The sequence below is a fragment of the Dermacentor silvarum genome, chromosome 9, assembly GCF_013339745.2.
Source record: "Dermacentor silvarum isolate Dsil-2018 chromosome 9, BIME_Dsil_1.4, whole genome shotgun sequence".
In the NCBI taxonomy this organism is placed as follows: Eukaryota; Metazoa; Arthropoda; class Arachnida; order Ixodida; family Ixodidae; genus Dermacentor; species Dermacentor silvarum.
Genome location: NC_051162.1, coordinates 131,984,862 through 132,012,526, shown reverse-complemented (window position 1 = coordinate 132,012,526; position 27,665 = coordinate 131,984,862). Strand labels below are relative to the sequence as shown.

Sequence of the window (27,665 nt, the reverse complement as noted above, 5' to 3'; positions counted from 1 at the left end):
TTTGTTAAAGAGACACGCACCAGAGGTTACCAGAAAGTTTTCTATAAGCCGACCCCTAGCATCACAATAGGAGTTTCCCCACGAAGTACTGTGAGCGTTAAAATCACCGGCGATAATGTATGGTTCCGGAAGCTGGTCAGTTAGCGCATACAATTACGCTTTGCTGAGTTTGTAATGTGGCGGTATGTAAATACAACAGATGGTTACCAACTTATTGCAAAGTATCGCTCGCACAGACACCGCCTCTAGTGGTGTCGGGAGAGAGCTATTCTTGCAACAGATTTATTTACAATTATTGCTACACCTTCGGACGAGCCAACAGCATCATCACGGTCTTTACGGAAGATAGCATATTGTCTGAGGAAGTTTGTTTGTGCGGGTTTTAGATGTGTTTCCTGAACACACAGCACTTTTGGCTTATATTTATGGAGGAGTTCTGTGATAAGATCGAGATTATGGAGAAGTCCTCTCACAGTCCATTATAGAATTTGTGCGTCCATTTTATCTATAGTGTTTTATGCTGTGTGTTCAAGAATGTAATAGCTCACGGGCCTTTTCCAGGCGCCGTGACACGAGATTTTTCTTTTTTGAAGCGGTCGATAGAATCGCGCCGCTCCTTAGGTGCTGACTGCGCCCTCACGCTTGGCGTTGTGTCCATGTGCTTCTTGTGAGGCGCCGGGCACGTGCTCTTGCGAGCGCTGTGTTTGCTTTGAGAGCCTCGCCTCAAAAGACGAGACCTTGGAGCCCACCAGCCCGGAGGTTGATATACCCTTCTTGGATGGCAGAGCAGCACTGGCTGCACCCGCCGAGGGGGTGGATGGCATCACCGCCGGCTCAATTGAAAGTTAGATTTTCCTTTACTTTAATTGTTACAATTTCTTTTTCTTTTTTCCAGGATGGACATGACGACCGCGAGTATGCGGCATGCTCCCCATCACAGTTCACACAATGTAGCGAGTTTTTACAAGACTCAGATGAGTGTTCATAAGCACTTTATTTCGTACACATTTGGCGGCCTCGGCAGTTCTAGGAGCTATGGCCAAATCACTGGCATTTTAAGCATCTGAGAGGATTTGGCGCGTATGCCCTGACAGGAAGTTTGATGTACTCGGCCTCGATGGACTCGGGCAGAACACTTGAGTTGAAAGTAAGCACCAGGTGCTTGGTTTGAATTTCTTTGCTGTCACGCCTCTTCTTAATTTGCTTAACGTTGATCACATTCTGCTCACTGAAGCCCTCCACGAGTTCAGCCTCGGTCAGCTTCAGTAAATCATCATCTGGGACAACGCTGCGAGTGGTGTTCATAGTACAGTGTGGAAGTGTTATTTGGACGTCCCCAAATGACACTAATTTCAGCAGTTCTTCGTACTGTATTTGATCGCGGAGCTCCAGAAGCAAATAACCACTTGCCATTTTTGTAGCTTTGTAGCCTGGGCCAAGAACTTCAGTCAGAGACTTCGAGATAAGGAAGGGTGAGATCATTTTCACTGTCTTTTCAGGCTTATCAGAGTGGAAGACGTGAAATCGTGAAATGTTTTGTGTTCTGTTGCCAAAAAATTTAAATACGTCTTCAGTGCGCCCTCGTTTCTGAGGATGATCAGGGAGTTTGGGGAAAGCGCTGTCCATGAATATAGCTGGGATTTCTGGCAGCGATGCGAACCACCCACCAACGAGCCCAACGTGGGGACGTGACAGGAGTTCCTGTAATGGAAGTCCTGCCAACACCAGCTGTACATCACTGTCATAACCAAATACAGCATAACCAAGACCGGCTAGCCACACACAACAAGGGTTAACCCTTGCCGCCTCGAAATTTGGAAGCGAGAGAGAAGATAATAGAAGACAGGAAAGAAGAAACAGTGAAAGAAGAAACAGTGAAAGAAAAAGTGTGGAGAGGGGGACAGGAAAAGGCGACTGCCGGTTTCCTCCAGGTGGGTCAGTCTGGAGGTGCCGTCTATGTGAAGCAGAAGCCGAAGAGGTGTGTTGCCTCCTCCGGGGGGCCTTGAAGGTCCGAACACCCGGTGTCGGCTCAACCCTCAGGATCCCCCTTTCCCCAGACAAGGCTAAGCTGCGCACGGCTACACGCGGGAGGGTCCAACCCTCATGTTGCAACACACCAAACGCCTGCTGACGCAGATGCCCCTGCGGGCTATGGGCATCTCTCTGGAACTACGTTTGAGAGGTGTGGCGGTGCACAAAGCAGGTGTAGGCAGTTTTGTGGGCAAAGCTGGCACTGAATGTTTAGGTTATTATAGACTACAAGTAATATTGTAAGAACCACCCCTTCCTCCCACATTGCATCCCTCACCTGGTGGCTTCGGTGGCGACAAAGTACAGGTCGTCGGGCGCATCCACCCACGAAATGAGGTGCTTGCGGCCGCCGCCCAGCCGCGTGATGGTGGCCACCTTGGGTCGGCCCCCATTCAAGGGCACGGTGGGAGGGGGCGGTCCCAGCCGGCGCCGGGGTCCACCCGGTGGGCCAGTGGCCTGCTCTGGGGCAGGTCGCTTGCGCTGCTGCTGCGGTGGTGGCTGGTGGTGAAGCAGCAGTGGGGGAGGCCGCTCAGCCGGCGGAGGGAAGGCATGACGTGTGGGCGTTGGTATTTGCTCACGTGGCGTCGGGTGCAGCCACTCGGGCCGTGGTAGATTGGGAGTGCCCAGCCGGTGCGACACGTCCACCACAGCACCGCGCTCGCGAGGACGGCGGCGGGCAGCGGCCAGGGCGGCAGCTGCTGCAGCCGCTGCAGACGGCGTCGCTGCCAGCACGGCTGGGTCCAGTTTGCCCTGCACCTCGAGCCGGATTGCCGCCGAATTGACTGGCAAAAATGGATTGCGTGCCGCATGGCGGGGACGCAGCGCCGCTGGGCCTGCCAGCCGCCGCGCCATGCGTGTCAGCGCGGTGGTGCACAAGTAGAAGGCAGCGCGCGTCTTGACCACGGGCCGCGGGCTGCCAGCACGCAGCGCCAGGCCATGGGCTGTGGCGCAGTGGCGTGCCAGGTGAGCCTTCAGCTTGAACTCCTGTGCAGTGAATTAGAGGAAAAATGCTCATGATAAGCTTCAGAAAGGGAAGCACTCGTGAGTCGTGAGGACCGAACCACCCACCTTTCCACATCCGGTCACAGTGCACCGATGCGGTCGGTGCGACGCCATGCCAGCAGGCAGTCGTTCCGAGCCAAGCACATCTGCTGACTCTGCATGCACAAAGAAGCAGTTCAAGTCTTGCTGAATAGCACCAAGTCTTGCTGAGCAGCACGAGTCTTGCTGGGGCTCCCCCCAGCAAGACTTGGTGACAAGAACTTTATTTGGTCCTGAGAAACTGTGGCCTGGGGGAGCCGAAGCAGAACACAGTTTCTCAGGTCGAAATAAAGTTCTTGTCACTGTCACCCCACGGTGCCTCACTCATTTTCAAAGGTGATCCACGCATGTGTGGTCGCAAAAATGGCAACTGTAAACAAAGTCGTGCTGTTCCTATTGTTCCTATAGCATCGCTTTCATTAACAGATTTTCTTATTCTTTCAACAAGTGCCGCGTGGCTGCTTCTATGACATGACACATCGGGCTGTGTGACGAGCAAACACAATGTGGTTCCACTGCCTCGACCATCATGAAGTTTCAAGTTAGTGTCATTGCAGTAAAACCTGTAATGTTATGCTTTCCCGACGTTTATGCTCTGAAGCACCTGTACCGTTTCATCAAATATACCGAATACAGTTAAACTTCGGTATAATGAAGTCGGTAAAATTGGCAATTTGCTTTGCGGCACTTGTGAAGCAACTATCTTTCTCACTCGCACCTAAAGCACACAGCGCGCGGGGCGCTATAGGATCTTATTGCACTTGAACTTTATACGAAACATGAAGCTGCTTCACTTCGGCGGTCGCTCTTGTCGCGCAGCACACAATTTGAGAGGTGTGTTCGCAAGCAGCCGCTTGTAATTCAGTCATTTGACCATCTACGTCCGCGGAAGTTTCCATTCACTGTCTCAGGATTACTCTGCAGCGGCACTGAAATTTCGCTATATTGAAATAGCCTATAAACACACTTCGTTATATTGAGTTTATAAATACATGGTGTTCTATGGACAACAGGTTATCAAAAGTGAAATATACTTAGTTATATCGAGAATTTTGTTATATTGAAGTTTGTTATATCAAGGTTTAACTGTATTACAAAAACCGAATAGTAGATATTCGATTTGCAAATTTAATTATTCAAACGGTCACTATTAGATTTGAAATAGAATATTTGAGTATTCACACCCCTAATAATGAGGTTTACTGAGTGGGTTTTCAATAGTTTCTCGACTTACTATGCAACTTCAAATAAGGTTTTGTGTGGGAGAAGCTTTTTTCTCAATAATGCTACTGCAACCATTATCAAGTGTTATGTTTTCCCAGATCATACATTCTTTTTCTGTGGTCACTTAAAAAAACCTATCAACTAACTTCACTGAACAAAAATTGCAATAAGTTTCCATATTGCTGTAGTGGTAAAAACAAACAAAATTATCTTTTCCTTGCAGTGAGTTTTTCGGGATGCTCAATTATTCATATTGGGCCTTCTCCATGTATGAAAATTTGGTCAGTGACTGTATTAAATGCATGCAAGGCATTGCTACAGCAACGGTGATGTGGGCACGTCAAGGAACATGCCTGCAGCAAAATTTTACCCAGTTTCAGTGCATAGGTATATTATGCCTGTCGTTTACTCCCCTGTTTCAATGATGCACATGCAACGCGTAAGGAGAGAAAGTGGGCTTCATGAAACATCCATGATTTGTGAACACAGCTCTGTACAACCTGTAAGTGAGCAACTCCATTAGGTCCTTGCACCTCTACAAGCTAGGCATGTCCTACCGTTTCTAGCACACTGCAGTTGCCACCAACGGTGATAGTCTAAGCTGGCACAGGGAGAACATTTAATAGAGCCAATAGTAGTACCAAGTCTAAAGTTATGCAGGTGCAGAGCTCACCCAGTCGGGTTGGATACTTGAGGCCGCCAAACTTCTTCCAGTAGGTCCAGCATGACTGGCAGAGACGGCATTGCATGTGTGCAGGTCCCCACGCATACCACTGGGCCGAGTTCATGGCTGCAATGATAAGTAGCGCAGGCTGCATCAGTAAGATTGACAGAGAGGCAAAAATAGAAGTTACCGTCATCCTCACGGTTATGTGTGGCGCTCACATAGCACACCCACATTGACAACTCCTCTGAAGTAGTGAAAGCCAATGGGACACAGCATCGAAAGGGTAAAATAAATGTAGGAATGGCTCTGCATTGGATTCATGGTTTGCTCCTTGTAATAGAACAGGTCAGAAAGTAGCGTGCAAACTTGTTTTTACTAAGCATTGTCCAACTTCAAAACCCTGTGACTGAGTTCTGCATGTGCATCAGAGTCTGCACGACCTCCAAGATACACTTGGACCTCGTTATAATGAAGTTGAACGAGGAGCCAAAATTATTTTGCCATATAGCGTATTGCGCTTTACTGCAGTGTATGCCCAATGGTGCACACAGCATTAAACATGCAAAGAAGACTAATGCTCTGCGGCCCGACAAACCCGACTGCATATGCGATGAAGCTATAATAAAACAAGTGCGAAAGAATCTCCGGTGTGTGCGACACGCAACTTCTTAGCACCTGACGTGACAGCCTTTACGATGGCCTCCTCCTGCTGTAATGAGATGGTCGTTCGCTTCCATTTCTATTTGGCTTGCTCATATTGTCGTGAAACTGGCGCAATGGTGGCGCAGTCGAATAGAACTGCTAGCACGCTGCGATGTGAATGAAGCTTGTTGTGTTCGAGCAGCACGTAGCACACAACATGGTGTGCAAACTACACAGCTGGGAGGGTATTCTCGGGCGACCTCCCATGACTTTCGGAAATAGTTTCACTTCCACTAGATTTAGCAAACCTGTCATAAGTATAACGACTGACAGCATATTGCTACTGTGTGAAGGTAGCGAGCTTGGCACAGTGCCAGAAACACTGTCAGACCTACACGCGGACGCAATTTCAGAAGTGACTGCCTGAGCACACAACGCCAGCGCAATCTCGGAGGCGACGCTGAGCTGTGCCAGCCTGTGCGGCACGCCGCAGCAAGACAGCGAAATGGAGGCAATGGTTTTCCGCATGCCACGTGCAAGCAGCACCATCATTTTGAGGCACGGCGCAGCTAGGCGTGGCCTCAGAGAGTGCGATCACAAAGGGCGCACCTGCCCGTCTAGCTTCACCAGCTACACGCTGCAGCAAGAGAGACAAGTGTGATAATGAGCCGACGCTAGAGGGCGGCCATTGTGTGCAGCCACCATGAGCATGGCAGCAAAGAAGACCAGTGTTGCTCGATGGCATATTCGACGCGAGATTTTTGAACTGATGGCCCGACCAAGTAATGAACCCGGCAGGAAGTGATATGCTCGGTGCGCTACGATTGGTATTTTTTTGGTTTCAGAGATGAATCTGGCTCGTTATATCTTTTGGCAGGAAAATGTCACTTCGTTAAAACAAGCTTTTAAATACATGGATCTGTTGGGGACTTGCAGGGCTATAGGTGGTGTCCAAATCGACGCCCCTCTGGATCTAAAATGCAGATCTTAACTCTTTCCCTACCATGGGGAAAATAAGTGTTTTTTGTATGTTATGGCAGATATTTTTTTTTCTGGAGGAACTACTGCACTCAATATTTAATGTAATACACAAACAGAAAGCAAAATGAATGCACTTTTCACGCATAAAGGTTTCATTACCGAGATGGATGTCATAAAAAAAATATAAATTGTTAAAAACCAAGATTGTGCGATAAAATTGAACAAAGTTTGTAAAGACACACTTGTATCTACCAAGAAAAAATGTTACGAAAATTATGAGATATACAAAATGTATTGCAAATGTATTAGGCACTATCTCCGAAAAAATAGAAATTTTTCATTGAACAGGTATTTCGCACAAAAATTTAACTGCAAGCACTGCAGTTGGGCGTGCCGGGCTGCGGCCACCGATCTTCCGGGCTGGTTTGCGTCGTCGTCACTTTCAGACTCAAAGTACGACAAAAAGTCAGCGTCCTCCGACTCGCTGCTATTCGATGTATCGATAAGATCTGCTGCAGAGGCGGCGGAATCGCGATATCTGCAATTTCCCGAAGCGCGCGCCGTTTTCGGAGCCGGATATTTTTGCCCCACCGTTCTGCTTTGATGATCGCGAAACTTCGGAGCGCGTTTAAAAATCACCGCCTTGGTGGGAAAAAAGCGAACTGCTTAGAAAACAAAAATATAGTTTCTCCTCTTTTACGTCCGATTGCGCAGTGTGTCCGTGAGCAGCGTGGAAGGTCTCAAAAGCGGCGTTTCAAACCATTGATAGAGGGCTAACCATGCCCAATGGGCGCAGTATGGAAAGAGTTAAAGGCTATACTTTTGGCTGGTTGTATGCAGCGGAACCAATTTCGGGAGCCTGGAAATACGTCACAGACGTCAAGTTTTGGACACCACCTATTGAATTTATTTCAGTACGTTTCATTGTATCCCATTTTGTTACGACGAGGTTTGAGTGTAGTGGTGTTTTGCTGCTGCAACAGCATGTCACAAGCCGCAATTTCAAGTCACACTTTTAATTCAATGTCGCTATTCACCCTCAGACACGTGGAGTGCACTGTGCACAAGCTGAAATGGCATTCGGCACGCTTAGGGTGCACACAATACTGCAACATATATTTCTTGAATGCAGCATTTAACTCTGCTACACAGCTGCAGGTTTATGAAACACATTTGAAAAGGCTGGCATTCATCTGTGGTATTTCGATGGGGCGAAATGCGAAAGCACCCGTGTACTTAGATTTAGGTGCATGTTAAAGAACCCCAGGTAGTCCAAATTATTCCGGAGTCCCCCACTACTGCGTGCCTCCAATCAAATCATGGCTTTGGCACATAAAACCCCATAGTTAAATTTTTTAATGATCTGTGGTAGCATGCAGAACAGGATAGTGAGGGGCAGGGAGTAGAAGTGAAAATTGGGCTACTTGGTACATCTAACGAAAACAGTGTGAACTACACGAAGGAAGAACAGGAGCAAGGCTGTTCCCCCTCCCCCCGAGTCTGTGGCTGTTATCGGTTACTTCAGAGCTGTACATTAATTCGAGCAAGGAAATTGCCTTCAACAGCTGCTGGAGAAAAGAAAAATGGGAAAGAAAACCAAAACCGAGAAAAAACAACAGAAAAGAAAGAATCCAAGTGTTTCAGATCATGACAGTGACACTAAAGCATCATTCAAATACTGGACCAATCTCCTTCCTGTTAATAACATAACAGTTTTGCTTGAGCCAGTATACCTTCAAATACTTAATTGTTGGGCTAGTTGGTGTGGCATTGCTGATGAGGAAAATTAGCTCCACAGAATGACAACGCACACAGGAAGAGAAGGCAAAGACTCAAGCGCTTGGGTCTGTCTTCCCTTCCTCTGTGCTTTTTGTTGCGCTAATTTTGCTCATCAGCAGTATACCTTTGTTTCATGTGTCCACAGGCCAGGCAAAATAAGATTGCAATGGACAGCTTCAGCAGAGCAATAAATGTGAATGTAGGTTCTGTGGAGCAGACTCACTGTAGCAGCTCTCGCAGGGGCGGCCGCCAGCTGTGGCTCCTTCGGGTCCTCCAAGAACACCCGTCGCTTTGTTGTTGCTGCACAAAGTTGCATCATTTGCAAAACATCAGCTAAAGTGCTAAAGCACACTGGCTAAAGTACACTTTCAGTGCCAAGCAGCTGTAGCGGACTGACAAGCAAGGTGAGGTAACGTGTGTCCATGCCACAGGAAGGGGATGAGAAGAGCCACAAGGTTGGGCATGGAGATGAGGGGGGCACTTAGAGGAGAGCACTCACTAGTTTGGGATGTAGACCTGCTTGAGCTTGCTCTCGGCTTCAACAGCCTTGACTCGTTTCTGCTGCACGTATCGGTCGGTGGTCTTCCACATGTAGTAGTACTCGACAATGTTCTTGAGGCTCTTCCAGGGCAGAAAGTCCTGGCGGATGTCTGCAAAGTCCTTGCCGTACTTCTCAAGGGCCTCCTCAAACAGGTTGGCCTCCGAGGCCGACCATTCCTCCATCTCATCGCGGCAGAGCACAGGTCCGCCAGGAGGCACCAGGGCCGCCACCGCCCGCGCCAGGTCGTAGCCCGTGCGATGCAGCAACTCCATGGCGTGCAGCAGCGTCACGTCTCGTGAGGCCGCCGCCGCACTCATGTGGAGGCTGGGCTGCTTCACGGAGCTCGAGCAGTCGAGGGCACGCGCAAATGTGCCCACTGAACGGCACACGATGAGGAACTGGTCCAGCTGCCGGTCGGAGAGACCGTGCGACGGGATGTACACCAACGTCTCTAGCTGAGCACTGTCCCTGTCGTCGGCCCCTTCGCCTGATTCGGCAGGCAGCCCCGTCCAGGGAGGCACCTCGGCCTGGTAGCGCTGGCCCACACGGATTTCGCCTCTGTCAGCCAGCAAACTCTTCTGCTGGGGGTCGTAGACGAGCGCGTAGAAGAAGGCATCCTCCTTGTTGAGGTATGAGAGCAACGACTCAGTCTCGTTGAGCAGGGTGACGGAGCACTTGCCCCGGATGTGGGTAGCTGGCAGAGTCTCCACCTGTCGTGACAGGAACAGCTCGCGGTGGCGAAGCTGGTGCCGCTCTTTCTCTGTCAGCTGCTCAGCCTCTCGCTCTTGCTCTTCCTCGAGGGCGCCCACTAATGGCTTCTCTAGCGACAGGTCCCGCCGGCGGTAATAGCACATCACCTTGGCCTCCACATTCCCGTTGGCAGTCTGCAAGGATTGAGACAAGCCCATCATGCTTAGTACTGCTATTTGCGACTGACTCAGCACAGCCAACTTTGGCTTTGCACACCTGCTTCATCAGTCATCATAAGTTTTCCCACTCATTGATACAAAAGAGCATAGGCACTCAACCAGCGTGCACTCCACCTTCAGCAGACAGGATGCAGTAAGGAAAGAGGTGGTCATAAAGGCACTTTTGCAAATGTTTGCTTTTTCCCTCAGCAAAGTGCAAGCAAGGTTCAAAAGTCCACTGTACTGCAGAATAATCAAGCAACAACCTTTACATTACAGATTTAGAATTGCCTATAACTACCTAGACGAGAAAGTGACACTACAGTACTGTCGTATGCATGGGAATGATGGGAAGTGGAGGCTTTAGAGTGATATATTTATTGAAGAACCAGCCAAGTTGCAGACAGGAGCATTCTGACCAAGGTTTCCAAGTGAGCAGGCTGTGCAGTATCCAGCACAACTGACACGACGAGCACAGACAAGTTCGTGTAGCCACTTGATCAGTGGGAATAACAAATTTTATACCCCTGTTAGATGGGGCTCTTTCAACCTTCATCAAGCATAATCAAGAGTGAACTTCTCAGCAGTAATTGGCTCCTTTGCACAAGCTACAGAATTTCATTCGAGAAATTTGATTTTTATTGGGCTGCATTACAACCGAAGGTGGCCCAAGGGAGTGGGGTATTACTTTCAGCATTATTTTTTCATTAGTCCAACACACAGCTGTACAAGGAACAGAAGTTATCCGACTATGTAGACTGCTAGTTATAGGTGCTCAGGTGCCAGAAAGCAATGACTGTCACACCATGTCTTTAAGTCTAGCCTTTGTGTTAACTTCACGAAATGCGAAACTGGGGCTTACCTTAACGAGCTCCTCAATCCTTCTGATTTGAAAGGTGCAGTGGACGATGTCTCGAAGAAGACATAGTCTGCAGAGAGATGGAAGAACTAAATGTGTCAGGTCGCATGCAAGAAAAACCAACAAGGGAAACACTGCATAGGTGTACCCACAAAGCCTTCGTATAAGTCCAGCTTAGATGACCCATCCTAGCTAGAGGGCAGTCGACAATTTAAAAGTTCTAACTGTAACGCTGACCAAAATCTTTTATCTGTATGCCAATGCCTCACAGTCTTGGTGCAGAATGGTTTTTCCAGCTTGCTGACAGTACACATAAAAAGCACTTTTCATAAACATTCTTTGTTTCATACGTGCAACCCCCCCTCCCCCCCCCCCCATTACACGCTACATGCTTCTTCAAAACAAGGTAAGCAACCACAGTGCCAAGCTTAACAATTTCACTTTGCCAGCTTTTGCAAGGAAAACTTGCCGTACAGTTGTAGGAGAATACTTGTACGCAGCCTCAACGTAAACATACCAAGTCACTTGCTCGAAAACATGTCTGTTTCACTTCTTTCATGCGCGGATATAACAGACCCCCAGCATTTTTAAAACCACCAGTGGGCATCAGTTGATGGGAACACCTTCTGATAATTCTGCAACTGGGGCATAGCCACGTCTGAAGAACATGGCTATGCAGCCCCAAGTAGAAACGACAACAGCACCCCTTCCAGCTGAAGCAAAAATTGAGGTCTAAACCTGCAAGGCAGGCCATTACCTCACCTTACAAGGATACACTATTCACCCTTATTTTGAGCGTTCAGCTGTAGCACACTCAGGCAAGAATTTTGGTGATGCCTAGAGGCTTTGAACAGTTGGACACGCCTTTCCAAACCTATGCCTAGCAAAATCCTGCATAGAAAAAGCTGCCAATCACGAAACAACCATCTCGATATACTGACCTCATTAGCATCTACAACAAGTAGCCTGTTTTCAAGCAGTACATACACTGAAAGTGGGTAGCCACCTTGTGGCTTGTTTGGTCATCTTGTCATTAAACCACACTGGTGCAAAATGTGTTGTTTCAATGGCCACGGAGGGCTATTAGCACATCCACGAACATTAACACAGCTCAGCATTTACTCTCTACGTGGCTGCACATTACATTCACTGAGGATTAACCCCAGTCAACTTAGCACTCGACTGTAAATACTGCATGTGTCAGATTGCATACAAAAATTAAAACATGTCTGCCTTAACATCACTATTGAACCATACTATATTTTGCTCAGTTTCTGTAGTTACTGAGCTGTATTTCTGGCACGCTTGCCAAGGCTCATCAGGGCATATATAAAAAAAATATTCAGCTGCTACCAGAAGTGGACGCCAGCGGTAGGCTCCTACAGAAGTTTTCCTTAGCTCAGAAGTATTTTTTTTTTTTTTTTCGCGAGCACGAAAGAGCCTCACAAAGTATAATAGCAACGGCACTTAATTACTGCTGAAAGTTCTTGTCACACTAGTTTCAGCATTGCATACTGTCATTTTACCGCAGCAACATGATTTGGCGCGTGAACCTTTCATTCGTTCTCGACAGAAGCGGCTGCCTGACACCTCAAGTAACACGCTATTCGGTTCTTAAGCAAGACGTCAGCATTATTTAGAACTGTATTTTAGGCTGCATCCAACGTTTTCCTGCTAATTTGTATTATAATGGGTTCCTTAGCTGCATTTCAGCAGTGAAGAAACGCGGGCAGAGTTACTAAGAAGCAACGAAATTCCAGTCGAGAGCTTTATCAAGAGATTCTCGTAGCGGCCCAAAATCGTCAAAGGTATAATTTCTAACGATGAAGCACATCTCGGTACGCACCACACGTCCGGCATTTGACGCGCCGGCATCGCAAATGACGCCAAACGAAAACGAATGATAGTGCTTACTTGCACTACTGTTGCGCACCCAAGCAAATAGGCAATACACTGTAACAATATTTGGTTCAACTTCTGTGAGGCTGAAAAGGCCGACTGCATAAAATTAACCCTAACTAGCGAGATACCCGATCACCGGCAAGTCACATACCTCCAACGCGGTACATGTTGGCAGCCATGGTGGGCGACTATAAATCGCTGGTCACAGCAGAAGAGTTGTAGACGAAGCCGTGCTTGTGGTTAAACTTAAAACTGAGGCGTGCATGCGTATTTTCAACTTTTCACGAGTTCACAGGCACGGGCGCCGCGCGACCGGCGCCATTTTGGACGCTCACTACCAGTAGCAAGCAACGGCGCCTAACCAGTACTAATGTTTATCTTGTCCCGTAGATTCCTAGAATAAAAATTTTAGAGTAGCAATTTAAATGGTCAGTTTGACATGCTGTAGCATTTTGTTTTGTGTTCAGCGGCTCAAGATATTTTTTGAGCACGGGCTACGCATGGCTACGCAATCGGCTTTGCTTTGTGCGGCTTCGTGACCTCTGAAATAACCGAATCAAGCCGAAGCCAAAGCTCTCTAGAACTTGCGCGCCGCATTCCCGCTACGGTGGCCCCTTCTAGCCACCGTATTCCCGCTAAACCTTTGATTATCGTATTTGTAAACCTTTGTTGGAAGTCGTCGTTGCGGAGACGACTAATGGATCCTCGCAACGAGACCTGCACGCGTACCCTACATACGAGTGCTGTTGCTTGTGAAGTGCTGGATGCCCGAAGATCGTAGTCAGTTGCTTTCCGCGTGATACATCTCGGCGACGCAACGTAAGCAAATGGAATGAACTGGCGCTGTGGCAGTATGTCATCGCAGGATCAAGACGAGTGCAGCAACAGTTGCACAGCTGCGAACGCATCTTCGGAGGACAACGAGTTCGTACAGGCGATCAAAATTGAAGGCGCTCGCTATTTCCTCCACACCGTAGCAAAGCCCTCCGCCGCAAAGCCGACGGAGTACGAGCTCCTACTCGGCGACGGTCATCAGTGTTTCAGCGGCCACGTGCAGATCCCCGATGAGTCGGAAGAGATGGCACGCGCATTCCACACAGCGCTCACCGCGGGTGGTCGAGAGTTCGTTTACCGTCTCAAGCCGGCCGGTGAGGAGCAAGCTCGCTTCTCGTGGCTGCGACGGGTTTCGTACGAAATGCTGTCCCGGATAAACGAAGTGCTGCTGCGGCGCGACAACGACGGTGGTCCCAGGTTGCTCGAGGCTGCGCTGCGCATCGTGGAACAGCGCGACGCGAACCTGGCTCGACTGCGCGACGAGCTCCAGAGGACGCAAGCCGAGCAGGCGCGGACCCTGGAAGCCCTGCAAAGGTACCAGCTGACGTCGTTCAAGCGTTCCTGCGGTCTATTGCACCCGCTTGACCAGGAGGCCGACCTCGCGTTTGTGTTCTTCGGTACACTGGGAGGAAACTGTGCCGAGTGAAGGGGAGAGAAAATAGTTACCTGGGGTTGACGATGAGTAGTAATACTAGTACGTTAAAATTTTGTGTCGCAACCTTGACTTTCCATTCCCCTATATCTAAAGAACGCGCGGACGAGAAGTTTTATCGGTAACCCCGTCGCGTATTACAAATGTTACGTGTTTCGGGCAGGATATCATCCAGAGAGCTTTACACGCCAAGGTTTTTCCAAAGCGTTTCGAACCGAATGCCGTTACCATTCGCGGATACCATTGCAGGAGCGTGCGCCTCAAGGAGGAAATGGAAACTGAGCTGTACGCCAAGTTCAGCCTGGTGCTGAACGCGAAGAAGCGCTTCATCCGCGAACGGACCACGACAGAGCAGGCCACTGAAGTGAACGAAGCCGCTGCCAGCACCTCTGCCAGCCAGCCGGCGTCCGTGCCCGATCTACTGGACCGGCTTGTGTCAGGACAGTAAGGGCATCGCTATATGATGTTATAGCCACTAAGTATGTGGCCCATCCTTGCGCGGCTGCCTGTAGCCATTGTGGTGCCCGTGCTAGCATTGTGAATTTCACACATCAAACAATATGTATAATAATACTGCACATTTTGAAGTTATTTGTGAATTCTGTGTTGTTCTAGTATAAGGATAACTTCAGCTTCATCAGCTGTACGCAGCTTCATCAGCTGTACGATGCTGCATGCAGCATAACTGCTGGTAAGCACACTGCATCCCACACACTGTACATGCAGAGCCACATTTGAGTGGCACATCAGATACACAAACAGCCCTTCACAAATTTGCCATGCAATATATCTGTCTAGCACTGCCTTCTCGTAGGAGATTGGTAGGGTAGACTAGCTTTAATTAGAAAAGCAAAACTAGGACGGCTGTCGCAAGGCTATGTGCTTTCTGGCAGCAGTCCAAAATGTGCACGGATTACACCACAGCATGCTCAACCTTTCTGGTGAAAACGAACAAGGTGGTGTCACATTTGTGCCAGGTATTCAGTAAACCTCACAACTTCTGAAGGGCATCATTTAATAACTTTGCTGTAACAGTATGGAAGAGCAAGCACTGCAACGATTGTCCCGTCGACAGCTGCCGGAGCTAGCTTCACTGGTGTTTTCCACCTGATTGCTCCAAGAGTCTTCCATGCTGGGCACGAGCATACACAAAGATGAAACCTTTGTCGAGAATGAAACAGGCACACACAAAATAAGTGGCCATGTGCTTTTCTTTTTTTTTTCTTTAGGATGAGTGAAGGGGAAGGAGGGTGATTCAGATGTACTTGGTCCGTGTGAGTGCCTTCTCGGCCTGGGTGGGGTCTGTGAACTTGGACCAGTCTGTCTGGCCCACAACAAAGCCAATGTCCCGCATACGCTTCTGTTGTTTACTCTCTTCTATGTCAGCCCACCGCACCTGCATCATAAAAACATTTCGTGAACAATGCTGCCAGGCGAGGCAAATGACGTTGGCACTCACTCGTTTTTTGCCTGGCTCACTATGCCGCTCCTCGTAGTCGTCGGGCAACTGTAGATAGTCGTCCATGGAGGTGTGTTTAAGCTTCTGGCTACTCAGGCCATCCAGTTTTACTGCAAGAAGAGAACAGCGTCAATGCCGCAAAGTAGTGTGACCTCGCAGCAATGCACTTACAGAGTCGCTCTCCGCTACTTGTAGTATCTGTCATTAGCTCCCACCGGCTCGGCTTGTGGACCTGTGCAAATACTCGGGTAACATTCGATCTAGCTCCCTTCCCGGGCCCCAATAGTACTCACGGGCTCCTCCTCCTCCTCCTCGTCTTCAGGTGCAGCATCATTGCCGTCACCATCACCACCACCACCTACACTGTCTTCAGTGTCGGCTGGGGGCAGCTCTCCGTCCTGCATTCAGATAGTTGCACATTCTAGGCACCCACGGCCTTTGTCACAGAAAACAGAACTACTTGAGGTGATCAAAAATGGTCAAACAAGGCATGTCTCAGGCTGGGGCCAATGTTGTCTGTCAGGGCCTGATGAAGACGGGTCCCCTGGTCGAAAAGTTGGCGCCACAGACATCCTTTGTTCGATCACGGTTGATCTTTACATGGTCTCATCAGGAGATGGCAGCTGTATAGGATATTTTTTTCTTTTTAAATCCTTACATTCTGATATATAATGTCTGAGAAGAGCATGCTCAAAAATTTGGCTTTCCAAGGATACCGCAGCAATGGTAGCAATACTACAGCAGGACAATCAAAACAAGCAGAAGAAGGGCCTTCACCATTCAATGCCGAGTACCTGAGGTGTCAGTCAGACAAGTGCAATATAGTTGGAGCACACCGTGACAGGCAACCATTCTACTCCCAGGCCTCCAACACATCTACCCCGTCTAAGCGACATGCTGTTCCTTACCATGTCTTCCATCTCATTGAGTAGTACACTGCAGTCGAGTCGGGGGTATTGCCTGGGTGCTGGCTCCCAGGAGTCCACAATCTGCAGAAGAGAGGCACAGTGAGTAGCTGCCCAGCCATGGTAGCCTGGTCGTCAATGTGTACCCGTCTGATGTCCTCGATGGAGCGGCCATGCACGTTGCGCCTGTGGCACTCCTCAGGATCCAGGCAGTCTGGCTCGCAGACGTACACTTGGAACCCATTCTGGCGTGCATAGCCTGAAAACTGCTCCAGCTGCTGTACCCGTGCCAGCACCGCATCGACAAGCACAAATGAGAAAAGCCGGCCATCCACTGTCTTGCGGAACGACTTCAGCAGGCTGCTAAAATACACGTCCTCCATGTCTGCCTCATACTCGTACCGGAACTCCTGGTGGCCGGGAAAAAGGGGCAGTGCCATTTGTAAATGACAAGGAGCCTTTGGTATAGGAGAACACGCAACAGCCAAACCTCGTCTGCAGCACCCATTACCACAGGTGCTACTGAGCTCTCATTCTTCAATGGCTGCTCCAACAAGCCTTGTCGCATAACTGTTGAGAGCACTTTTCCACAGTTCTTTAGATGAGGCACATGCTTGTTTAACGTGGAGAAACTAACCACAAGGAAAGCAATGCATGCACTGGTGCAAATCCATGCACTCTAGTGGCTGAAGTAACAGCATGCCACATCGCATTAGTTTCTAACTTCGGTACGTGCTGATTACTACAGCTGATCGATCACACTTCTCTTGGAATGCTGAGCACAAAACCAAATGCTGTTCCAGTACAACACTTCGAAAAAAATCCACTAAGCACCATTTTTGTTACGAGGCACTAGCTCTAGCAAAACAAGCCCATTACATTCTCACCCAACGTTAAATAAGCATATATTGCAGGCTTAGGTGTCTAATTTTGATGAACTACAATCTTCATTATTCTTGCGGGTACCTCTTTTCTCTAACTCCTTGTGCCAGGCACTTTCCTGACAGAAAAGCAGCAAGCAAGCAATACTAAATCTTACAAGAATCTTGGTAGCCATCCTAAACACACAATCAAACACCAAGAAGAGCACGACATATTAAATGATATGGTCTAAGTCGCACAGCTTTCACTTTTGTACGAGTATAACTTATGTCTTCTGTTCCCAAGTTTCAGCACCACAACCACCATTTGTCAGCAGGTAGTGCCCAATTTACAATTCTTCACTTTCACAACAGCACGTGAATCCTCGAGGGATCCTAGGTATAGGTCACATGCGGAGATATACTCGCCTTTCGTTTGACACGCTTGCCAGTGTCGGGATCAAGCTCGGACACCTCCACTTCCTGCATAAAGTAGTCATCGAGGGCAAGTACCCGCGGCGCCACGCTCCCGGCAGCACCCATCTCGCGCTCCTTCAGAAGCCGTGTCAGGTACGACTTGCCCGAGCCTGGCGGGCCGCGCACGATCACGCACAGCAGTGGTGGACGTGACTCGCGACCAGGTAGCCCCAGCAGATCTTCAACAGAGATCACTTGCGGTTCAGGGGGGGCAGGCGGCAGTGCTGGTGGTTCTGGGGTACTATGACGACTACCACTATCCCTGAATGCCGGTGGAAGTTCCAGGTCGTCAATGACTGGCATGCGCTCGCGGAATGTGGCTCCATGACCGTAGTCCATCACTGCACCAGCCACAAGCAGGAGCTCTATTGGAAAAACTCGCCAACCATATTACAGTGGTGCTAAACAGGAATATCAGGTCGAGTGTTGAGTGCAACTTGAGTGTAAAATTTAAAAAAAAAAGTTGGATTTTCATCTTTATTAGTAAACATTCTTGTGCCAAGGGAATGACTATTAGAGTTATTAAAAAATACTTTGTCTAAACTGATTTGGTTTTGCTCTAACCAAACATCACTAGTCTGCTAATGGGCAACCCAACATGATACCAGGGAGCCAAATCTCATCCACTTGTTTTTGTGGCTACACACAAACAACAATGCCATGGTCACCACCTTACCTTTGGGTTGTTGTTGCCTTGCCTCCTCTGCACTTTTCCCATGGCCATAATCAAACGACTCGAACCTCGCTGCGCAGAGAGGAAACGATGGGCATTAATCTAGGCCCATCAACAACCACCCTAAATTTTGTGCGCTTGCTTTGCATAAGCTGTATGCAAGTCCTTGCTACTTTAATACAAGTGGCTTGCATTAATCTGACCTCAACAAGAAATGGCACAATGGCTGAAATTACGAAATGTTTGAATGGAAGAGTTAACATGTGGTTAAAGTTACACTAACCAAACTTAATGAAAGTAAGCGGTAGTAGATGCACTAGTGCTACTCCGAAGAGCTGGGAAAGCATTTCTATCTGGAACGCACAAATCTGAGCTACAAAAAGCTGATACTTATCTCAGTACACCTCCATTGTTCTTTGCAGCTAGTTATGCTTCAACCCAACTATATCTGAGCTAAGCTTTATCATTTGAAGCTTGCATTTGTGATACCTACCTACCCTGTTAAGATAATCTAGACCTTAACAGTTAATAGTGGGCCTTTCTCTGATGTCTTTCAACTGTTCCTTCCGATATATGAAAGTGCATTAGTTATTAAAAAATGTATGGTGCCACACGTTTCATTTAAACTGTTATGTGCATCTGGTACTACTAATGCCATTCTACAGTACTTCTTAGCACACTGTAGTTTTACTTTCACATGCTTGCGCAAAGCTTGCTGACTTTTCAGCTAGTTTTACAAAGAAAATATTTTGCAGCCTAGGAGACTTACCACAGGGCAGTTACCTGCACCACAGGCTTTTTTTTACAAGCCTAATGCTTAATTTTTTTTTATTTGAATGAACATTAATTATTAACTAGTGCAATGTTGCCTGTTCATTTTCAAGGCAGAGTAACACCTTGTAGCTCTTTGGCTGTACTCACATGGAAGTGTGCATGTATTTGCATAACTAGACCTTTCCAAAGGATCGCTGAAGATGGCTTTGTGGACCTGGTGTTGCGATGTGGCCATAGAAAAATGTGCTTGCTTGTGCTTCACTATCACATTGTACTGCACAATATGCAAGCAGCACCTATAGCTAAACCTTTACTTTGTTTATTAAAAGGCACTTACTTCACCTGATACTGCACAAGTGCTTTCTCAGAGGGTTTTGGCAACAAGCTCACCTGTACCCTCTAGCATCTGCTAGAACAAGTATAGTGGTTTCATTACTGAATGAGCCCTACTGACTTTGGGGTGAGCTACACTCACAGCGGTTGAAGGTCGTATTGAGATACCACATCGCAACCAATCCACATAGCACATTGCCTCAGTGTGGCTATGATGAGATGCTACCTGCCTGCACCGAGAGTTAAACTGCATGTGCTGGCTATGCACTATTGCAAAGCAGTGCTGCCACTGTTTCATATTCTCTATACCTTGGGGCGCCAAAAATCATGGCCCAGGAAAGATTTCAATTCTGCTGTATTTTGGTGCTCAATGTTTCTGCTCAACGACATGGATAACTTCTTTTTAAGAGCCCATTTGGTGGAAGTTTTCTGGGCTGCAGACTAATGTTTGGCCAAGCATAACTGAAACACTAGTCGTCGGCCTCCTGACTCAGTCTGTACTGCTGCTGACAGCCTATCACACATGCTTGGACAGAAGTACCGAGCACTGCATTGCTAGGATTGCCAGGTTTCACATCATTGCTCCAGCTAAACCACTGGCTGATTCCTCAAATATCCTACAAATGTAGAATTTTGTAGTAGGTCCAGTTTAATAAAATAAATTTTCAAGGAATTGCTTGCCCATTTCTTTCACAGTAAAAAGGCCAAAGTGGCTATCCTCTGCAGCGATGCCACTAAAATAAAAATGGTGATTTTGCTGCAGTGGAACAGTGGCGCCATCTCTCACTGCTATGGTAAAAGGTGCAATTCACCATAATGGCGACAGATGGCACCGCTGTTCCACGGCACCAAAATCGAAATTTTTTGGGTGCTGTTGCTATATATACGATGTGCACTTTGGGTTTATTGTGAGGGAAACAGGGTAAAGTATGCTTGAAAATTTTGTATTAAGCTGGACCCACTTCAAAATGCAGCCTGTGTGTGAAATTTAGAGCTAAAACATGCCAGCAGTTCAGGTTAGCAGTTTGACTGGAACAGTCATGCGCACTTAGTGCTCATAGTAATGCAACACTCAGTATATCAGCAAGAGTGAGTGCAACTTTTCAGAAGTAGCATCTCCTAGCCTCAAGGTACTCCATTCATGCGTCCTCAGTGCAGTGTGAATAGTGCTCTTTTTGACGTACCTGTCTTTTTGTACCCCTTGATCTCCTGTACAATGTATGGACACTGACCACTGTACAGTTGTGCAAGGGGGCAGGACACCTTTGGCAAGCACTGTTTTGCGCAAGTGCAGTTTTTTTTTTTTTTTTTTTTGCTAGGCGTGGCAACTCACGATGAGAGGCGCTGTGGTCCAATTGCCAAGAGCTGTACTGTTGTGTTACAATCTGAAACTCCGAGCTTAACTCGATGTTTGTAGCTTGATGATCGGCAGATGCAACTAAAGGTGTCACTAGACCCCCTGCTGAAACAGCCCTCTCACCTAGGCCTCATTACCAGAGGGAGTGATCCATGGCGAAGAATGACTCATCACCAAGAATTCCACAGTTGACATTGCTAATGCCCTTACTGTTGATTTATCTCAAACTGCTCCAGAAGCATGCTGAGCTGTTCTAAGCTTCAGCACTGAAAGGCTGGTTTCTAAGCCTGCCTACACAAACCTTTGCCAGGTGCCAGAAGCTTAAAGGACAAGTTGCATGCAAGGAGCATCTTCCATGATACCAAAAATGTACTCGTCACAATGCTAAAATCAAGTGCCATAGAAAATAGGCCTTACAATCAGAGCAAGCACCATTAACGGTGTCTTGGCAATTCTCATGGAAACAATCTTTTTAAAACATTAGCCTCTTCTAAACTGAAGTCAAATTCCCTCACCTATATTAATGTACTGCTTACGTGAACTATATTGAGCTGTCTGCTGTTTCTCAAAGCATCGAAAAAAAAGGCCATAATTACCACAAGCTTTCTTATCAAACTAAAAAAGAGGGGGGGGGGGGGCACTGCAGCGTCACTTTACCTCTTCTCACTTGATATGATTGCTCCAGCTGACTCACCACAGTTGCTTTTTTTTTTTTTAGCTTAATGGCATTCAGCATATGAAATATCACATTAGTACTTAGATTAGTTCAGCTTAACATCACCCAATATGTCACTGCACTGTATTAAAGCAAACTTAGTATTGATCATTTTGAGAGTAACGAGTGTTTTGTTGCACACCAGGGAGTTGCCCCAGGTCACCCTTACTTTGGCCATGCAGTTCATGATTTGCATGCTGCCCACCTGTGAGCCAAACACAAAGTTCAAACCAAGCCCAAACATTAGGTTTACCAGTAGCGCACCCAGGATCTCTGCCAGGGGGGGGGGGGGTTGACAGTTTGCCTTAGTTTGCCAATACCATCTGAACAGCACTAATTTCAATTTCTTCACGGAAATTGTCAAAAAATTCGTGTCTTGCGCAAGTTTGCGATTGTGCAGACGATTGTGCGTCTTACATCTTAGTTGCAGTACTCAAAGGCACAAGGAAAGAAAAGGGGTTAAACAAAAGGGGGGTTTAAGTCGGCCTCAGGGGGGGGTTACATTCCCCCGTAGGTGTGCCACTGAGGTTTACGCTGTGAAGTGAGTTAATTGGATTTTCAATGCTTAATCTCACACATAGGCCTGTGTAATGCTATGAACTGCCCGGTAATTATGAGAAGCTTGCCACATAGGCAAGAATTAGTACTGCCATGAAATACCGCACAATCAATATGGCTGCTGAATTCCTTTGCCCACCAAACAATTACACAAAGCTAATAGTTTGATTTAAATGTTCATGCAGCATTTCTTCTTCTTAATGTAGATATTCACACAGAAGTTTAAAGGAGCACTGGTATAAAATTCTCAACTTGTTTAATTTTATTTTGCATTAGGTGAAGGTCACAACCCTATGCATCTCAGAAAAACTACTGGCAAATGATCTAAATAATTTACTACAAGACTTGTTTCTACAGGCCAGTATCGGTACCCTGGAGGTGGAGGCACCGTGACATCATAAAACACTGCCTAGCTCTGTTCCTGGAACCCACCGCAGTAGCTTAGTGGCTATGACGTTGCATGCTGAGCTCAAGGTCTCAGGTTCAATCTAGGCCATGGCAGCCACATTTAGGTCGGGGAGAAATGCAAAAATGCTTGTTTACTTAGATTTAGGTGCATGTTAAGGAACCTCAGGTGGTCAAGGTTAATACCGAGTGCCCCACTACAGTGTGCCTCCAATCAGGTCGGGGTTTCTGGCAGTTAAAGCCCCAGAATTTTTTTTTTTTTTTTTACACAATATTCCAGCCAGAAGGAACTGCTTTTAGTACTCGTTTATTTTTTCATCATGCCTAGCTTTATTGCTACACAATCAACAAATTTTGCTCTGTCTCTGTGATGAAGGTGTTGATGACACCAGGTCTGGCATTATCCGAGCCCAACTTTTCTGTCCACTTAAAACATGTTTCCTAGTCTTCACTAGTTTGCTAAGCGTCACCTTTTCATGTGCAAGAGAGGCATGCATGAGGTAGAGCTTCTAAAACTTCAGAAATATATATGTCAGCGCTTTTTTTTAAAGCAGTCTTTTTATGTAAGAATTTGAACTTTTCAATTTCTATTAGCTTGTTTTATCAGCACACACTAGATTACAATGTTTCAATAATGCCCAAACGGCATCCCTGAGTCTCTTGTCATTTTCTTACGTCTTTCACACCAGGAAGATGGTCCTCACAGCAACTTCTCCAATCTTATGTGGGTAAACTGGCACTAGACACTACCTACACGACTATATTTGACCAACCAGTAGAAGCAGTACCTCCATCTTTGCAGCTGCATAATGCCATGCTCCATCTCAGTTAATTGCGTGCAACGCTCTGGTAGCACAGCAAAAACTGTGCGCGGCGTATTTAGGATCTCTCTCTGCACTAAACAGAGGAAACATCCCCTTAAAACTCTCGCATAAAGGTATGGTGCAGTTGCATGCTGTGAAGTGCGAGATGGCTGGTGCACTAGGTAAATGCCAAGTACAACTAAATTTCACTTTATCTAAATTGGTTTAAATCAGCAGCATATACTACTGAAGCAGCCACTGCGAAGCTGCAGAGCTCTTAATTGTCTAATTGCCTTTGGATAGCAACTAAGCAGACGACACGCGCATCTCGTGGTTAGTGGATATGCCACACATCCCATACCATGGCCTCCGCAATTTCCAGTCTGCCACCTGCGCCCCCTAATCTTGGAGGCCATGCCAAGGACTTGCGCTTGTTCTCAACCTTCTGGGTCCTGTCTCATTTCTGGCAAGCACCAACAAATATTACTTCATTTCATTCTTTCTTAGTTTCAATATAAATTTCTATTTTTGCAAGGCTTTCCTGGAACATCCACTTGCACTTTAAAAAGTAAAATTTCACACGAAAGCTGCTATCTGAAACTAGGCCTTTTAAATGGTCAAAAATTGTGTTACAGTTGGCTTTTAAACGACAGATAGGCTTATTTTGAACATCAAGGTATCCACAGATCAAAGTAATCCCCTTCAATTTTGACATATTGAAGCCCAACTGCACATATATATTGAACAACTTTCCTGCCTCCTTCGACTATGTTACAAAGACTTGCAGCAATTAGGTCTTAAGCTCATTAAATTATATTTCAAGGCAAATGTGCAATGCTTAAGCTACCATTGACAAGCAAGCAATGCAATCAGCAAACTAGTTGCCTGAAGTTGTAGCACTTGAAGCATTGCATGAAACTGCTGACAAGGAGCATGGCTTCTACCTCTCAACTATGAGCTGGAGCAATTAAAAGTTTCTACTGCAACCCTGGAAGCGTTTTCCTTCCTCATTACATTTTTTCCCCCCAATATTAGAGAATTTGGAATGTATGCTTCTAGTGCACCAATACGTTATCATTATATTGTATTAAACATCTACATGCTTCGTTTAGTTACCCAAGTGCTCTCAGCAAACCGGCTATCAGAATGATCTTTTCAGAGTACTCTCTGCAACTTGAGCTTGTAGGCTTTACGAAGGAACGAATACTAAAGCCATGGCTGGCATGAAAAGTTTATATAAGTTGGCCTAACCAGGATTGCTCAATGACTAAGCAATGATGTTAATTTCAGATTCTCAGCACTTGACAATTTTCCTATTTGATGTCTATTCAGAGGACAAACACAACTACTTAGCCACTATGTTTGTAGTTCTCAAAAACATGGATGTAATATTTTGAGCCAGCTGCAAAGTTCCTAAAACCCATTAATTTTTTTGTTTTCAATTGCCTTGATGGCAAACACTAACTAGCAATCGAAGGCTTATGGAACTATCTTCAAGAACACAAGAGGCGTGTGCAATGCAATTTATTGCAGTTATGACAAACTTGAAATATGGCTTTATCAGCCAGACAAGTTACTGTTGTCAATGGCGTACCACACAGGATTTTTTTTTTTTTTTCCATGCGAGGAGTCTGGAGCATCCAAAATCACTTAAAGCGGTCTCCGTCGAGTTGCCGGATCTCAGAAAACATACAGTTGCACGCCCTAACGCACCCTTTTTTACACAACTGCGTAACGATGCCAATTCTGTTCGGTAAGAAAGCTGAAAATCTGACTAGTTTAAGTTTGTAGCTACAGCTCGTCTCGTTAGACTGCTTACAAGAGACTTTTGTGCCAGGTTGGCCAGAGACAAGTTATTCATTATCTCCTGAACTACTCTTTCTCACATTTTAATCCCAATCGCATTTATGTTACATTATTAATTTTACATAACGGCCTTTAGATTATGGCTTTAAGCAGAATCATCTCAATGTTCAGCACTCTTATGCTTATGTACACTATGCATGAATGAATAGGATTCCATTAAACTAAAAGTAGCATTTAGCAGGTGTGTGCGACGTGACACATGCAAGATGCACAATTAGACAGCTTCTATTGAAGGCTTGTGCTGAACAGAATTAGGGGTGTGCAAATTGTGATATTTGAGACCGAATCGAATACAAATCGAATATCGAATAGTTTTTGAATAATGAGCAGCCGTTATCAAAATCATTATAAAACGATGTTCACATTCTAGTATTCTTAAAGTTAGCAAGTTTCTGTCATTACATAGTACATTACATTAAAAGCACGAATGGAGTATTAGGAGCAAACAAGTAGTTTCTTCGCATACACAGGACTCTTCAGAGCGCGCGAATGATTGCTGTACAGCCTGTAAAGTATGGCTACCTAAGCGACGTTGCCTGCTCCACAACGAAACTTCTCATGTTTTATGTCTATACCAGGCCCACGGGAGTGGTACTTTACCGAACTTTTGGTCCAATTTTATGTTTAATTGGGCGCAGTTGATGTTTCGAAATATTCAAAAAGTATCGGAAAAATATTCGCCTTTACGAATAGTGACTGTTCGATTCATTATTTTTATAGTTTTGAATATTCGCACACCCCTAACAAGAATCATTAAGTTACAGGAGTTGAGATTTGCTTTCGGCAACATTACTATAGGCGTGACATTGCACTGCTAGATTTACACCACTGTACACAAATGCACCGCACTTTTAAAGACCATATTGCCAATTATGACCAATGTTACAATATAAGGATAAGCTGACAGAATACTCAAAACTATACCATGTGGATAACCACTGCTTGCTCTAATCTAAGCAAATGGCTGCAACACGTTTATGTGTACCTCAACGTCCGGAATAGCAGGAACTATTTTCTTTAACGAAAGTGACTCCCTTTTAGGCAAATTCTTTTAAGACGACGTCTATGACATGGCACACACATCAAGGACCTTTGTTTAGTTCCCAGAGATACAGTAAAATTGTGCTTAGTAAAGAATGGGATAAGACCAACTGACCTTCAAGGTCCTTTTATGTTCGTCTCAAAGGGAGTCATCTTACACTGATATGCTAGAAGAGCAAGCAAATATTTTTAAAATGACCACGGTGCCAGTTAATTTAGCTTGTACAGTAATACAGCCAAACCTCGACATAACACGGTACAACGAATTGTAAGAATTAACAACGTAAATGCAGAAATTTCCTTGCTCATATCAGCATGCAACGAATGTGCTTGTAAACAATATTGTACATAATGAAGGTGTTCTCGTGACGAATACGATTTTATTATAACAAGGTTTGACTGTAATACAGTACTGCTGCACAAACAGCTTAAACTTTTCGCTCACGCGATGTTTTTCGCCTTCTACTGGAAGGCTAGGTATGTTTCGCCAACTGTTTACTGTTGCGCGTGTGTACAGTGGTAGCGTATCTGAGTATCATCTCTGTATAGTGTCCTCAGTTTGAGTCCTCTCAAATTTCTTTAGAGACGAGGCCCCCTAGAACGGCACGAGTGCCTGCAGACAGACACCGCACGGGGCGGGGAGAGTGCCAGAGGCACTTTGACCCCCGCGCTGCGCCCCGCCCCCCCAAGCCCCTCTGCCCAGCAACTCCATGCAATGGACGTGGCCGCAGAGGGGGCCCGAGGGAAGACAGCGTGTCTCTCTGCTGGTAGACAACATACATGAGAGGCCCTTTATTCGCAACGATGGCCGGCTGCTACTTGGCTTTACCTCCTCCAGGCAGGTCGGCTGGCCGATGACCGTAGTCAATCACTTCGGGCTCCCACGGTGCCTCTGGCGGCTCCTCTGCCCTGGCCAGAGTCAGCCCCCCAGAAGAAGAGGAACAGAGCGTCACACAAACACAGGAAGAGGGCACAGGTACGAGAAGAGAACGAGAAGGCTTTCATCCAAGCCTTGCGAAGTGTGCCCCCTCAGTGCCGTGCTAACTCCACAGCTCTCTCTTTGGAAGTCTGGCAAAAAGTGTGCACCCAGTGGCAGCAACGCTGGCAGATTTGCGAGCACTGTGTTGAACACGGCTTATTTTGTTACGATGGGAAATGCGAGCATGTAGCCCACATTTATGCACAATGAGCAGCAATGGCAGGTGTTTATGTGGACAGCAAAGCAGACGGCATCTTTCTGTGTCGTCTGTCTGATGATGTTAGCGACATGATCACTCCAATGTTGAAAGCAACATCAACCTGTTCGGTACCTGCCAGTTCGTTGTGACAGAACGAATACTATTTCATGCATGCTGCAAAGCTCCATTTTCAGCACATG

The 27,665-nt window shown here is 46.6% G+C and overlaps 3 protein-coding genes across 45 annotated transcripts in view; 1 reads left to right on the top strand and 2 right to left on the bottom strand.

The window, feature by feature from the left end:
• The window catches only part of LOC119464357 (metastasis-associated protein MTA3-like), a 32,957-nt gene extending 19,934 nt beyond the window's left edge, over positions 1–13,023 (bottom strand). Inside the window, 8 exon segments of the mRNA XM_037725295.2 lie at positions 2,309–3,015; positions 3,100–3,188; positions 4,970–5,086; positions 8,589–8,665; positions 8,865–9,790; positions 10,677–10,708; positions 10,711–10,743; positions 12,727–13,023. Of these exon segments, the coding sequence (XP_037581223.1) occupies positions 2,309–3,015; positions 3,100–3,188; positions 4,970–5,086; positions 8,589–8,665; positions 8,865–9,790; positions 10,677–10,708; positions 10,711–10,743; positions 12,727–12,754 (2,009 nt within the window). The 5' untranslated portion in view covers positions 12,755–13,023.
• A 112-nt stretch (positions 13,024–13,135) lies between these two features.
• Positions 13,136–14,652, top strand: LOC119464359 (uncharacterized). The gene is made up of 2 exons (XM_037725298.2): positions 13,136–13,943; positions 14,311–14,652. Exons 1-2 carry the CDS (start codon positions 13,408–13,410, stop codon positions 14,507–14,509), a joined length of 735 nt encoding a protein of 244 aa, XP_037581226.1. The 5' UTR covers positions 13,136–13,407; the 3' UTR covers positions 14,510–14,652.
• A 407-nt stretch (positions 14,653–15,059) lies between these two features.
• LOC119464352 (YLP motif-containing protein 1-like) overlaps positions 15,060–27,665 on the bottom strand; it is a 56,536-nt gene continuing 43,930 nt past the window's right edge. For all 43 annotated transcript variants that reach the window (XM_049656144.1, XM_049656140.1, XM_049656145.1 and 40 more), the window contains 9 exons: positions 27,117–27,196; positions 18,439–18,507; positions 17,715–18,103; positions 16,572–16,835; positions 16,429–16,509; positions 15,814–15,918; positions 15,692–15,752; positions 15,521–15,630; positions 15,060–15,457 (listed from right to left, as the gene is read on the bottom strand). In XM_049656144.1, coding sequence (XP_049512101.1) covers positions 15,317–15,457; positions 15,521–15,630; positions 15,692–15,752; positions 15,814–15,918; positions 16,429–16,509; positions 16,572–16,835; positions 17,715–18,103; positions 18,439–18,507; positions 27,117–27,196 — 1,300 coding nt within the window. In that variant the 3' untranslated portion in view covers positions 15,060–15,316. The remainder of the gene's footprint in view (positions 15,458–15,520; positions 15,631–15,691; positions 15,753–15,813; positions 15,919–16,428; positions 16,510–16,571; positions 16,836–17,714; positions 18,104–18,438; positions 18,508–27,116; positions 27,197–27,665) is intronic.

Coding starts and splice junctions, on each gene's coding strand:
- LOC119464359 (XM_037725298.2), top strand. CDS start 13,408: ATGAACTGGCGCTGTGGCAGTATGTCATCGCAGGATCAAGACGAGTGC. Junction 13,944..14,310: donor ACCCTGGAAGCCCTGCAAAG/GTACCAGCTGAC, acceptor ATACCATTGCAG/GAGCGTGCGCCTCAAGGAGG.